This window comes from Hylobates moloch, unplaced genomic scaffold (assembly GCF_009828535.3).
Source record: "Hylobates moloch isolate HMO894 unplaced genomic scaffold, HMol_V3 SCAFFOLD_10, whole genome shotgun sequence".
NCBI lineage: Eukaryota > Metazoa > Chordata > Mammalia > Primates > Hylobatidae > Hylobates > Hylobates moloch.
Genome location: NW_026652285.1, coordinates 69,231,862 through 69,242,943, shown reverse-complemented (window position 1 = coordinate 69,242,943; position 11,082 = coordinate 69,231,862). Strand labels below are relative to the sequence as shown.

General features: G+C 39.5%; 1 protein-coding gene across 2 annotated transcripts in view; it reads left to right on the top strand.

The window, feature by feature from the left end:
• The first annotated feature begins 561 nt into the window (after positions 1–561).
• The window catches only part of ZNF782 (zinc finger protein 782), a 35,181-nt gene continuing 24,660 nt past the window's right edge, over positions 562–11,082 (top strand). Inside the window, exons 1-4 of one of the 2 annotated variants that reach the window (XM_032164623.2) lie at positions 562–986; positions 2,011–2,226; positions 3,074–3,132; positions 10,086–10,212. In XM_032164623.2, coding sequence (XP_032020514.1) covers positions 2,085–2,226; positions 3,074–3,132; positions 10,086–10,212 — 328 coding nt within the window. In that variant the 5' untranslated portion in view covers positions 562–986; positions 2,011–2,084. The remainder of the gene's footprint in view (positions 987–2,010; positions 2,227–3,073; positions 3,133–10,085; positions 10,213–11,082) is intronic. The other variant, XM_058445238.1, reaches the window with a different exon arrangement.

Here is an 11,082-nt window from a genome sequence, read left to right as displayed (position 1 = left end):
GGGGCGCCAGGACAGGGCTCACAGGTCAACAGGTCGGGTAGGCTGTAAAGAGACAAGGTGGAGGTTACAGGTTGAAAATGTATAAAATTGTAAAGTAAATTCAAAGTTATATCATTTCAATGCTAAATACTTCAGTAGTGATTCCTTTTTTAAAAAAATCAATTTTTCTACAAAATTCTTAATTTGTTTTCACAGTTCACAAAAGTAATGGTACTTTTTTTCAATATTTGCAATTCCCAATCCATATTCAGCTTCCCAATTGTCTCCGAAAGTCTTATGGAAAAAAAAAATGCTGGTTCAACCGGGAACCAATGGAGGGCTACTCTTTATATTTGTCAGTAGCGTTCAAGTTTTAACCTTTAACTTCTCCCTGTTCTTAGAGAGCCTGAGCAGGAGACTCTATAAAAACTCCATCCCCGCCAATTCTGAACCGCCGAAACGTGGGGAGTAACGTCGAAGGCGGACTCAAGAGCTTATGGGAAATGTAGTCCTGAATGAGTCTGGTTCGCCGCGCAGCACTCTGTGATGGGGCTACTGGGCTCCTTCTGCGCCTGTGCAGCCAGAGCCCCGCCTCCTCATTTGGGTTCTCGAGACTCCCGGGAAGCTGTTTGGGAAGCTCGCGGGTTGGCTGGGAAAGTAGAGGGAGCGCAGCTGGGGCGGGAGGACAGCGTTTGTGCCCGGAAGCGGGAGAGGAAGCGGGAAGTTCGTGGGATCCCCGCCCCCAGCGTCAGTGGGTGCGACCGGGCGGGCCCTCTGCCTGCCCGGCCCGTGGAGAGGGACTTCGGCCGCTGGCTCCCGGGGCGGCTGAGGCTGAGCGCTGGTCCGGAGCAGGTGCCGGGTGCGGGCTGCGGTGTGCGGGACGGGAGCCTGGCGCGAGCGGCGGCGGGAGGAGAAAGCGCATTTGTAACGCGGGCGACAACGTGCCCGAAATCCCCGGACGGTGGGTCTGCATCGAGGCCCCGAGCTCTGGAGCTGGAAAAACCCGGGTAAGTTCCAGCTCTGGCAACTGGAAGCCGAGGCGAATGCAGGGACCTGGATGAGAATCAGGTTTCTCATCTGAAAGTGAGGGTATTAATAATGACTGCTTCATGGCATTGGTTTAAAGCTCTAAGTCACCACCTGTAAAGCAAACAGCCGACTGTAGGCTACTAAGCCATGAGCGACTGCTGCTGTTATATTTAGAAGATACTTTGTTCCATTCATTGGGTGCCTATGTATACCTCACAACCACATCTGCATTAAATATAACAACTGAGGCTCAAGTCACAAGCTAGCAGTGAGGGAGCTGGGGTTCAAAGGCAGGTGTGATTTATTTCCCGTTTCAGGCGCTAATATCACACCTGCCTAAAACCAGCATTGCAGCCTTCACAGCACTTAGCAGAATGGCATGTCCCCAAATACTCAGGGAGTGGATGTAGATGGAATCTTACCATGTGTCAAATGTAGTCTGGATTTCTGGTGTGTCTTCAGATCTCTTGGGTCAGACAGGTTCCTGGCCCCTTCTGCATTGTCAGGGTGTCTCTCTTTTAAGTCTGATGTAAAGAATTCTAAGAGTCAGATTTTTGCCACCAGCATGGTTTCTCAGGTCAGGTCCGTCCCAGGCTCCTTGAACAGAGCAGCCCTTGCGAGGTGGGAAGCAGGGGTCTCTGTGAACAGTTTTACCTGGAAGAGAACGCCTCTAAGACCTAGACCTTCCTCCCGAGCTTCAGAGCAGAGGCAGAAGAGTCCACAGAGGATCAGATCCTAGATGTGTATGGTCAGAAGCAGTTCTTGATCCTCCTTCCCAGAATGAGCCAGACTTGGTGAAGCCTCCAGAAGCCACCACAGAATGGGTGACAGTGAGTGGTTTGGGCCAGCTTTGAGAAGAGCAAAATGAGCTAGGTGGTGGCCAGGGACAGGCTGCTCAGGAAAGGCCACATCATTGCTTAGGTCTGAGGGTAGGGGTAGCTGGAGATTCTGTCCCCAGATCCCAAAGTAGCCCCCAGTCCCTTTGTTCTCCACTCTTTACAGATGCCATACTGCTGTTAACACATGTGACACTGGAGACTTTGTCCCTACCTCATAGAATCCCAGCATGATGATACATGAAGGGTCTTCCGTGGTTATCTACTTCTGATTCTTTTGAAAGCTTTAAAGACATTGGGCATGAAAGGTTCAGTGAGTTTCCGGGGATCCCTCGTTTGTGGCAGAGCCAGGAGGAAAACAGTTCCGTGCATTCTTTCACAGGTGAGTCACCAAAAGCATCTTATCCAAAGGGCCTTTTGAGAAATACATCCCAGTTAAAACATCTAAAACTCTCTGCCTTAAAGTATCTCATCTCTTTTACAAGACTTTCTGTGGATTGTCTATACCAAGGGTAAACAATATTACTAAGAAAAATAGTTAAATGATGCACACTGAATATTTTTCAGCTAAGTTAATTTTGTGTTTTGGAGGCAGAGTCTCATCCTATTGTCCAGGCAGGAGTGTAGTGGCACAAACACGGCTCACTGCAGCCTCTACCTCCTGGGCTCAAGTGATCCTCCTGCCTCAGCCTCCCAAGGAGCAGGGACCACAGGCGCATGCCACCACACCTGGCTAATTTTTTAAGTTTTTATTTTCTGTAGAGACAGGGTCATGCCATGTTGCCCAGGTTGGTCTTGAACTCCTGAGCTCAAGCTATCCACCCTCTTTGGCCTCCTGAAGTGCTGGGGTTACAGGCATGAACCACAGTACCTGCTAGGTTAATTTTAATGAAAGAATAGTGTCTTACCCTGTGGTGTACTTTAATTCAACTAATCCTGTATTGTCTTTATTTGTGTGTGTGTGTTAGAAGCACATGTGCATTGTTAAATCAATTGGGAAAAGTTTATGTTCACTCAATAAAAAATAGCAGTTTAAGCCCCATAACTATTTCAGAGTTGTCATAGACAATGCCACCTCTATGTGGTGCTTCTCATGCCTTTTCAAGGCCTGAAGGGCCCTGTTACTGTAGGAAGGCTGCTCCCCAACTGGGTTGCTGAGATTTGGGGAGGCGAATCTAGGAGCTGTGAGGTAGGCCAGACCGTGTGACATCCTCTTTCTTTCCCCCCAGCTGAGGCTTTACAGTTCTCTATACTCTCCCAAGATCCACAGAAAATGAACACATTTCAGGTAAGCTCTTTATTCATTCCCAACTTTGTATTGTAATGGATTTATGAGGTTTAGATAGGCCCTTGCATTAAATGGAAAAGGAGAACTAGATCAAGTAAATCTTGAGGGAAAATATATACAGTTTTACCATGAACTCTGTTTGCTGTCAGCTTTGTCAGGGTTAGTAGGTTCCCTCCAGTTACCAGTTTGCCAAGATGTCATGTTATGAATGCACATGAATTATATTAAATACTTTTTGTGTATCAGAATAAATCTATAGCTGTGTCCTATAATTAATCTGTAAATATTGTGAATAATATAATGGATTTTCTAAAAGTAACTTGAATTCCTGTATAGACCCTAGTTGCTAATGAGTTTAGTAAGTTGCTTCTTGCATGTTTTCCTAGCACATTATGGTAATAATTTAGGATTTTTATTTCTGTGTTCACAAATTGGATTAAACTATACTTTCCTGTTTCCCTGTTCAGTTAGGGTATCATGGTTGTCTCATGAAAGGAAATGGCGCACTTTTTCTTGTTTCTTCTTTTCTAATAATTTAGGAAAATGAGAACATTGTGTTAAAGGTAGATTTTATGAAACTCACCTATGAATTTGGACCTTGCAAAGACTTTTTGTGTGAGGATTTTGATTATTGAATAAATGTATTGGTTCATTAGTCAGCTTCTTATAAGCTTATACTGGATTTGTGCTTTTTCAATATAATTTTTGTCATTACATTTTCATAGAAAATTGTAATCATTTACTTTTTTATTTTCTTTTTTTTTAGATTTAGTAAATGTTTATTGTTGGTTAACCATTATCAAACAAGATTTTTCTTTGTCAGTATGCATTAAGTTATAGATGTACAGAGAGACAGGTATAAACCAAGAGAAAAATAAAATGAGATACTAAGATATTTTATTTTAAAAACCACCTTGCATACACAAATTATAAAAATTTATAATTTTCACCCTGCTTTACCATCCTTGTGCTAATATACTTTAACACTGAAGATGCAACTTGCCTACTTACTTAGCACTTTACTTAGATATATTTATTAAGATGCAAAAGTTTTCATAATATTGTATGTTTACTAAAACTGGAAAGAGTTTCAATTTTAATACAAAATGTATTTGAAATTTTCGACTAAGATTCTGAACCTTTTACTTTTACATTTTATTTTACGTATTTTACTACCCAGGGTCTAAAATAAGTCAAGACTTCTTTCATTTTAACTAAAATGAAAGAGCAAGACTAAAATAATAATAATAAGTGCTGTCTTTTCTTTATACTTAAAAACATTTCTTTAAAATGTTTTATTTCAATAGCTTTTGGGGTACAAGTGGTTTCTTGTTACATGGATGAATTATATAGTGGTGAATTCTGAGATTTTAGTGCACCTGTGGTCTGACAAGTAGTGTACATTGTGCCTTATAGGTAGTTTTTTATCCCTAGCACCTTTCCCTAGCCTCCCACCCTCCCCTTCTTGGTCTCTAAAGTCCATTATGTCACTCTGTATGCCTTTGCATACTCATAACTTAGCTCCCACTTATAAGTGAGAACATACGGTTTGGTTTTCTACTCCTGTGATACTTAGAATAACAGCCTCCAGCTCCATCCAAGTTGCTGCAAAAGACATTATTTCATTCCTTTTTATGGCTGAGTAGTATTCCATGGTGTATAGGTACCACGTTTTCTTTATCCACTCAGTTGATAGGCACTTAGGTTGGTTCCACATCTTTGCAATTGTGAATTGTGCTGCTACAAACGTGTGTGCTGGTTTCCTTTTCATTTATGATGACTTCTTTTCCTTTGGGTAGATACCCAGTAGTGGGATTGCTAGATCGAATGGTAGATCTACTTTTAGTTCCTTAAGGAATCTCCATACTTTTTCCATAGAGGTTGTCCTAATTTTCATTCCTACCAGCAGTGTATAAGCATTCTCTTTTCTTCACATCCATGCAAATATCCACTGTGTTTGGACTTTTTAATAAGGGCCATTCTTGCAGGAGTAAAGTGGTATCTCATGGTGGTTTCAATTTGCATTTCCCTGATGATTAGCGATGTTAAGCATTTTTTTTCATGTGTTTATTGGACATTTGTATATCTTCTTTTGAGAAATGACAATTCATGTCCTTTGTCCACTTTTTTATGGGATTTTTTTTCTTGCTGGTTTATTTGAGTTCCTTGTAAATTCTGGATACTTTGTCAGATGTCTAGTTTGTAAATATTTTCTCCCATTCTGTGGGTTGGCTGTTTACTCTGGTAATTATTTCTTTTGCTGTGTAGAAGCTTTTTGGTTTAATTAGGTCCAGTTAATTTATCTTTGTTTTTGTTGCGTTTGCTTTTGGGGTATTAGTCATGAGTTCTTGGCCTAGGCTGATGTCTAGAAGAGTTTTTCAAATGTTGTCTTCTAGAATTTCTATGGTTTCAGGTCACAGATTTAAGTCTTTGATCCATCTTGAGTTGATATTTGTATAAAGTGAGAGATAGGGATCCAGTTTCATTATTCTACATGTGGCTTGCCACTTTTACCAGCACCATTTATTAAATAGGACAGGAGTCCCTAATCCACGGGGCCACTGACTGGTACCAGTCTGTGGTCTGTTAGGAATGGAACGGCACAGCAGGAGGTAAGCAGCAGGCTAGTAAGTATTACCACCTGAGCTCTACCTCCTGTCAGATCAGCAGCATCAGATTCTCATAGGAGAGGGAACCCTATTGTGAACTGCACATGCAAGGGATCTAGACTGGGTGCTTCTTATGAGAATCTAACTAATGCCTGATGATCTGAAGTGGATCAGTTTAATCTTGAAACCATCCCCACCCCACCACCTCTGGTCCATGGAAAAATTGTCTTCCAGGAAACCAGTCCCTGGTGCCAAAAAGGTTGGGGATTGCTGAAATAGGATGTCCATTCCCCTGTTTATGTTTTTGTATGCTTTGTCGAAGATCAGTTGTTGACTGTGCATATTTGGCTTTATTTCTGGGTTCTCTATTCTGTTCCATTGGTCTATGTGCCTGCCTTTATACCAGTACCACACTGTTTTGGAAATTATAGCCTTGTAGTATAATTTGAAGTCTGGTATTGTGGTGCCTCCGGATTTGTTCTTTTTGCTCAGGATTGCTTTGACTATTCTGGCTCTTTTTTATTCTGTATGAATTTTAGGATTTTTTTTCTAATTATGTAAAAGATGTTGGTATTTTGATGAGAATTGCATTGAACCTGTAGATTGCTTTGGGCAGAATGGTCATTTTCACAATATTGATTCTTCCAATCCGTGAGCATGGGGTGTGTTCCATTTGTTTGTGTCACCTGTGATTTCTTTCAGCAGTGTTATGTAGTTCTTGTAGAGATCTTTCACCTCCTTGGTTAAGTATATTATTAGGTTGTTTTTTGTTGTTTTGTTTTTGCAGCTGTTGTAAAAGAAATTGAGTTCTTGATTTGATTCTTAGCTTGGTTGTTGTTGGTATAGCATTGCTGCTGATTTGTTTACATTGATTTTGTATCCTGAGACTTTACTGAATTCATTTATCAAATCTAGGAGTCTTTTGGAGGAGTCTTGGATTTTCTAGGTATATGATCATATCTACAAAGAGCAGTAGTTTGACTTTTCCTTTTCCAATTTGGATGCCCTTTATTTCTTTCTCTTGACTAATTGCTCTGGCTAGGACTTCCAGAACTATGTTGAACAGGAGTGGTGGAAGCAGGCATCCTTGTCTTGTTTCTGTTCTCAGGGGGAGTACTTTCAACTTTCCCCATTCAATATGGTGTTGGCTGTGGGCTTGTCACATATGGCTTTTATTATTTTGAGGTAAGTCCCCTCTATGCCTAGTTTGTTGAGAGCTTTTATAAAGGTACACTAGATTTTGTCAAATGCTTTTTCTGCATCTACTGAGATGATTATATGATTTTTGTTTTTAGTTATGTTTACGTGATGTATCACATTTATTTACTTGCATATGTTAAACCATCCCTGCATCCCTGAGGTGAAACCTACCTAATCATGATGTACCTTTTGATGTGCTATTATATTCAGTTAGCTAGTGTTTTGCTGAGGATTTTCGCATCTATGTTCATCAGGGATATTGGTCTGTTGTTTCCTTTTTTGTTGTTGTGTCCTTTCCTGGTTTTGGTATCGGGGTGATACTGGCTTCATAGAATGATTTAGGGAGGATTCCCTCTTTTGCAATCTTGTGGAATAGTTTCTGCAGGATTGGGACCAGTTCTTCTTTAAATATCTGGTAGAATTCAGCTTTGAATCCATCTGGTCCCAGGCTTTTTGTTGTTGTTGGCAATTTTCAAATTTTTAAATTACTGATTTAATCTCTCTACTTGTAGTCTATTCAGGGTTTCAATTTCTTCCTGATTTAATCTAGGAGTGTTGTATGTTTGCAAGAATTTATCCATTTCCTCCAGGTTTTCTAGTTTGTGCACATAAAGGCGTTCATAGTAGTCTTGAAAGATCTCTTGTATTTCTGTGGTGTCGGTTGTGATGTTTCCAGTTTCATTTCTAATTGAACTTATTTGGTTCTTTCTTTTCTTGGCCAATCTAGCTGAAGGTCTATCAGTTTTAACTTTTCAGGGAACCAGCTTTTTTGTTTCATTGATATTTTGGGGTTTTTTTGTTTGAATTTCATTTAGTTCTACTTTGATCTTTATTTCTTTTGTCCTGCTAGCTTTGGGTTTAGTTCCTGTTTCTCTGGTGCCTTGAGGTATGACATTAGGTTGTCAATTTGTGCTCTTTCAGGCTTTTTGATATAGGCATTTAACACTATAAACTTTTAGCACTGCTTTGCTACATCCCAGAAGTTTTGATAATTTGTGTAATTATCATTCATTGAATTTGTAAATTTCTATCTTGATTTTGTTGTTAACCCAGAAATCATTCAGGAGCAGATTATTTCATTTCCATGTATTTTTATAGTTTTAAAGGTTCCTTTTAGAGTTCCTCCCTAGTTTTATTCTGCTGTGATCTGAGTAGATACTTGATATGATTTTGATTTTTAAAAATGTATTGAGACTTGTTTTGTGGCCTATCATATGATCTGTCTTTGAGAATGTCCCATGTGCTGATGAGAAGAATGTATATTCTGCAGTTCTTGGAGAGCATTTTGTAAATATCTGTTAAGTTCATTTGTTCTAGTGTGTTGTTTAAGTCGATTGTTTCTTTGTTGGCTTTCTGTCTTGATCTGTCTAGTACTGTCAGTAGTCTGTTGAAGTTTCCCACTATTATTGTATTGCTGTCTATCTCATTTCTTAGGTTAGTAGTAATTGTTTTGTGAAACTGGGACCTCCAGTGTTAAGTGCATATAAATTTGGGATTGTAATATCTTGTTGTTGGATTGATCCTTTTATCATTATATGGTGACCTTCTTTGTCTTTTTTTTACGGATTTTCTTGAAGTCTGTTTTGTCTGATATAAGAATAGCTACTCCTGCTTGCTTTTGGTTTCCATTTGCATGGAATATTTTTTTCCTTCCCTTTACCTTGAGTTTATATGAATCCTTCTATGTTTGGTGAGTCTGTTGAAGACAGCAGATATTTGGTTTGTGATTTTTTTTTTTAAATCTATTTTGCCATTCTGTATCTTTTAAGTGGAGCATTTAGGCCATTTACATTCAATGTTAATATTGAGATGTGAGATACTGTTCTCTTCATCATGTTGCTACCTAGTTTGCTTTTTTCACTGAATTATTGGTTTATAGGTCCTGTGAGTTTTAAGCTTTGAAGAGGTTCTGTTTTGGTGCATATCAAACTTTTGTTTCAAGGTTTAGAGCTCTTTTTAGCATTTCTCATAGTGCTGCTTTGTTAACGACAAATTCCCTCAGCATGTGTTTGTCTGAAATAACTTTATTTCTCCTTCATTGATGAAACTTAGTTTTGCTGGATGCAGAATTCTTAGCTGACGGGTACTCTGTTTAAAGAAGTTGGAGATAGGACCCCCAATCCCTTCTTGCTTGTGAGGTTTCTGCTGAGAAGTCTGCTGTTAGTCTGATAAGTTTTCCTTTATAGGTTACTTGATGCTTTTATCTTAGTGCTCTTAGAATTCTTTCCTTCATGTTGGCTTTAGACAGCCTGATGACTATATGCTTTGGTGAAGATCTTTTTGCAGTGGATTTTCCAAGAGTTCTTTGACCTTCTTGGATTGGGATATATAAATATCTAGCCAGGTCAGTGAAGTTTTCCTCAGTTATTTCCTCAAATAAATTTTCTAGACTTTTTGTTTTCTTTTTTCCCTCAGAAACATCAATTATTCTTAGGTTTGGCCATTTTACATAATTTCATATTTCTTGGAGACTTTGTTCATTTCTTTTTATTCTTTTTTCTGAGCTTTTTGAGCTTTTTGTGTTATGTATCATGCCGCATCTCTGTGTACAGCTGCACGAGATAATAATGAACAGATTTTCATTCCTGTAAAGATTCACTTCCCAGCTGGGCACTGTGGCCCACGCCTGTAATCCCAGCACTTTGGGAGGCCGAGGTGGGCGGATCATGAGGTAAGGAGATCAAGACCATCCTGGCCAACATGGTGAAACCCCATCTCTACTAAAATACAAAAAACTAGGTGTGGTGGCATGCACCTGTAATTCCAGCTATTCGGGAGGCTGAGGCAGGGGAATTGCTTGAACCCAGGAATGCAGAGGTTGCAGTGCGCCGAGATCGCACCATGGGAAATGTATGCAGGAATCCTATTTATAATAATTTTACCTAAAAGGGTACTAAGCTTCCTCAGTATATTAAGTAACAGTGTATGTGTATGATTGTAAAATAAATACAAATAAGAGCATGAGAACAAATATTTGTGCTTATTATGCATTTCAAAAGTAAGGCAGAATTAGGGCCATAATAAGAATCCCTTATAGCATTTTGTTTTAAATTCTCAACAGTAAACATAATGAGTTAGTTTCTGAAAACATTTTCCTTTCCTTGATTCTGAACACTCAGATTAATCAGAAATGCGCTGTTACAGGCATCAGTGTCATTCCAGGACGTGACTGTGGAATTCAGCCAGGAGGAGTGGCAGCACCTGGGCCCTGTTGAGAGGACCCTGTACAGAGATGTGATGCTGGAGAACTACAGCCACCTGGTCTCAGTGGGTGAGCACAGCTTACCATGGGGTTCCCTCCAGAGTGCAGTTCTGTTTCTCCTCTCTTTCTCTCTCTCCTCTCTTTCTCTCTCTCCATACCAGACCATGTGACTCCCTCTACAGTGCAATTCTGGTTTTCCTTTTTTATATTAGTCACTTTTATTGAGGTGTATTTAACAGAAAATAAAATTCAGCACCTTTCAGTGTACAAATCAATGAGTTTTGAAAAATGTATACATTGATTACCACAATCCAAATCATGGTTTGGAATATTTTTATCACCCCCAGAAGATTCTTTGTAGCCCTTTGCAGTGAGTCCTCTCCCTCCATCCCTTCCTCCACAACCTCTGGCAACTACTAGTCTGCTTTCTATTGCAATAATTTTGCCTTTTCTCAAATTTCATATAAATGGAATCATAAATTATATACTCCCTTTTGTCTGGCTTTTCTTTAGTACAATGCTTTTGAAATTCATGCACATGTGTGTGTAAGTGGTTAATTATTTTATCCTAAGTAGTGCCGCTTTGTGGGCATATACTGCAATTTATTATCCTCTATCAGTTGGTCAACATATGGAATTTTTTCCCAGTTGGTGCTTTTCTGAATAAAGCTGCTATGAACTTTCACATACAAGTCTTTGTGTCAACATATGTTTTCATTTCTCTTGTGTAAGTACCTAGGAGTGAGCTTGCCAGGTCTTTGATAAGTTTATCTGTCTGTAACTTTATGGGAAACTGCCAAATGTTTTCAAACTGGCTCCACAGTTTTTCATTTTCATGAACAGTGTCTGTGAGTTCTCATTACTCTTTGGTTACCATTATTTGGAAAATTTTGCTGTTTTTAACAATTCTAGTTGGGTTTTAATTTGCATTTTCCTGAT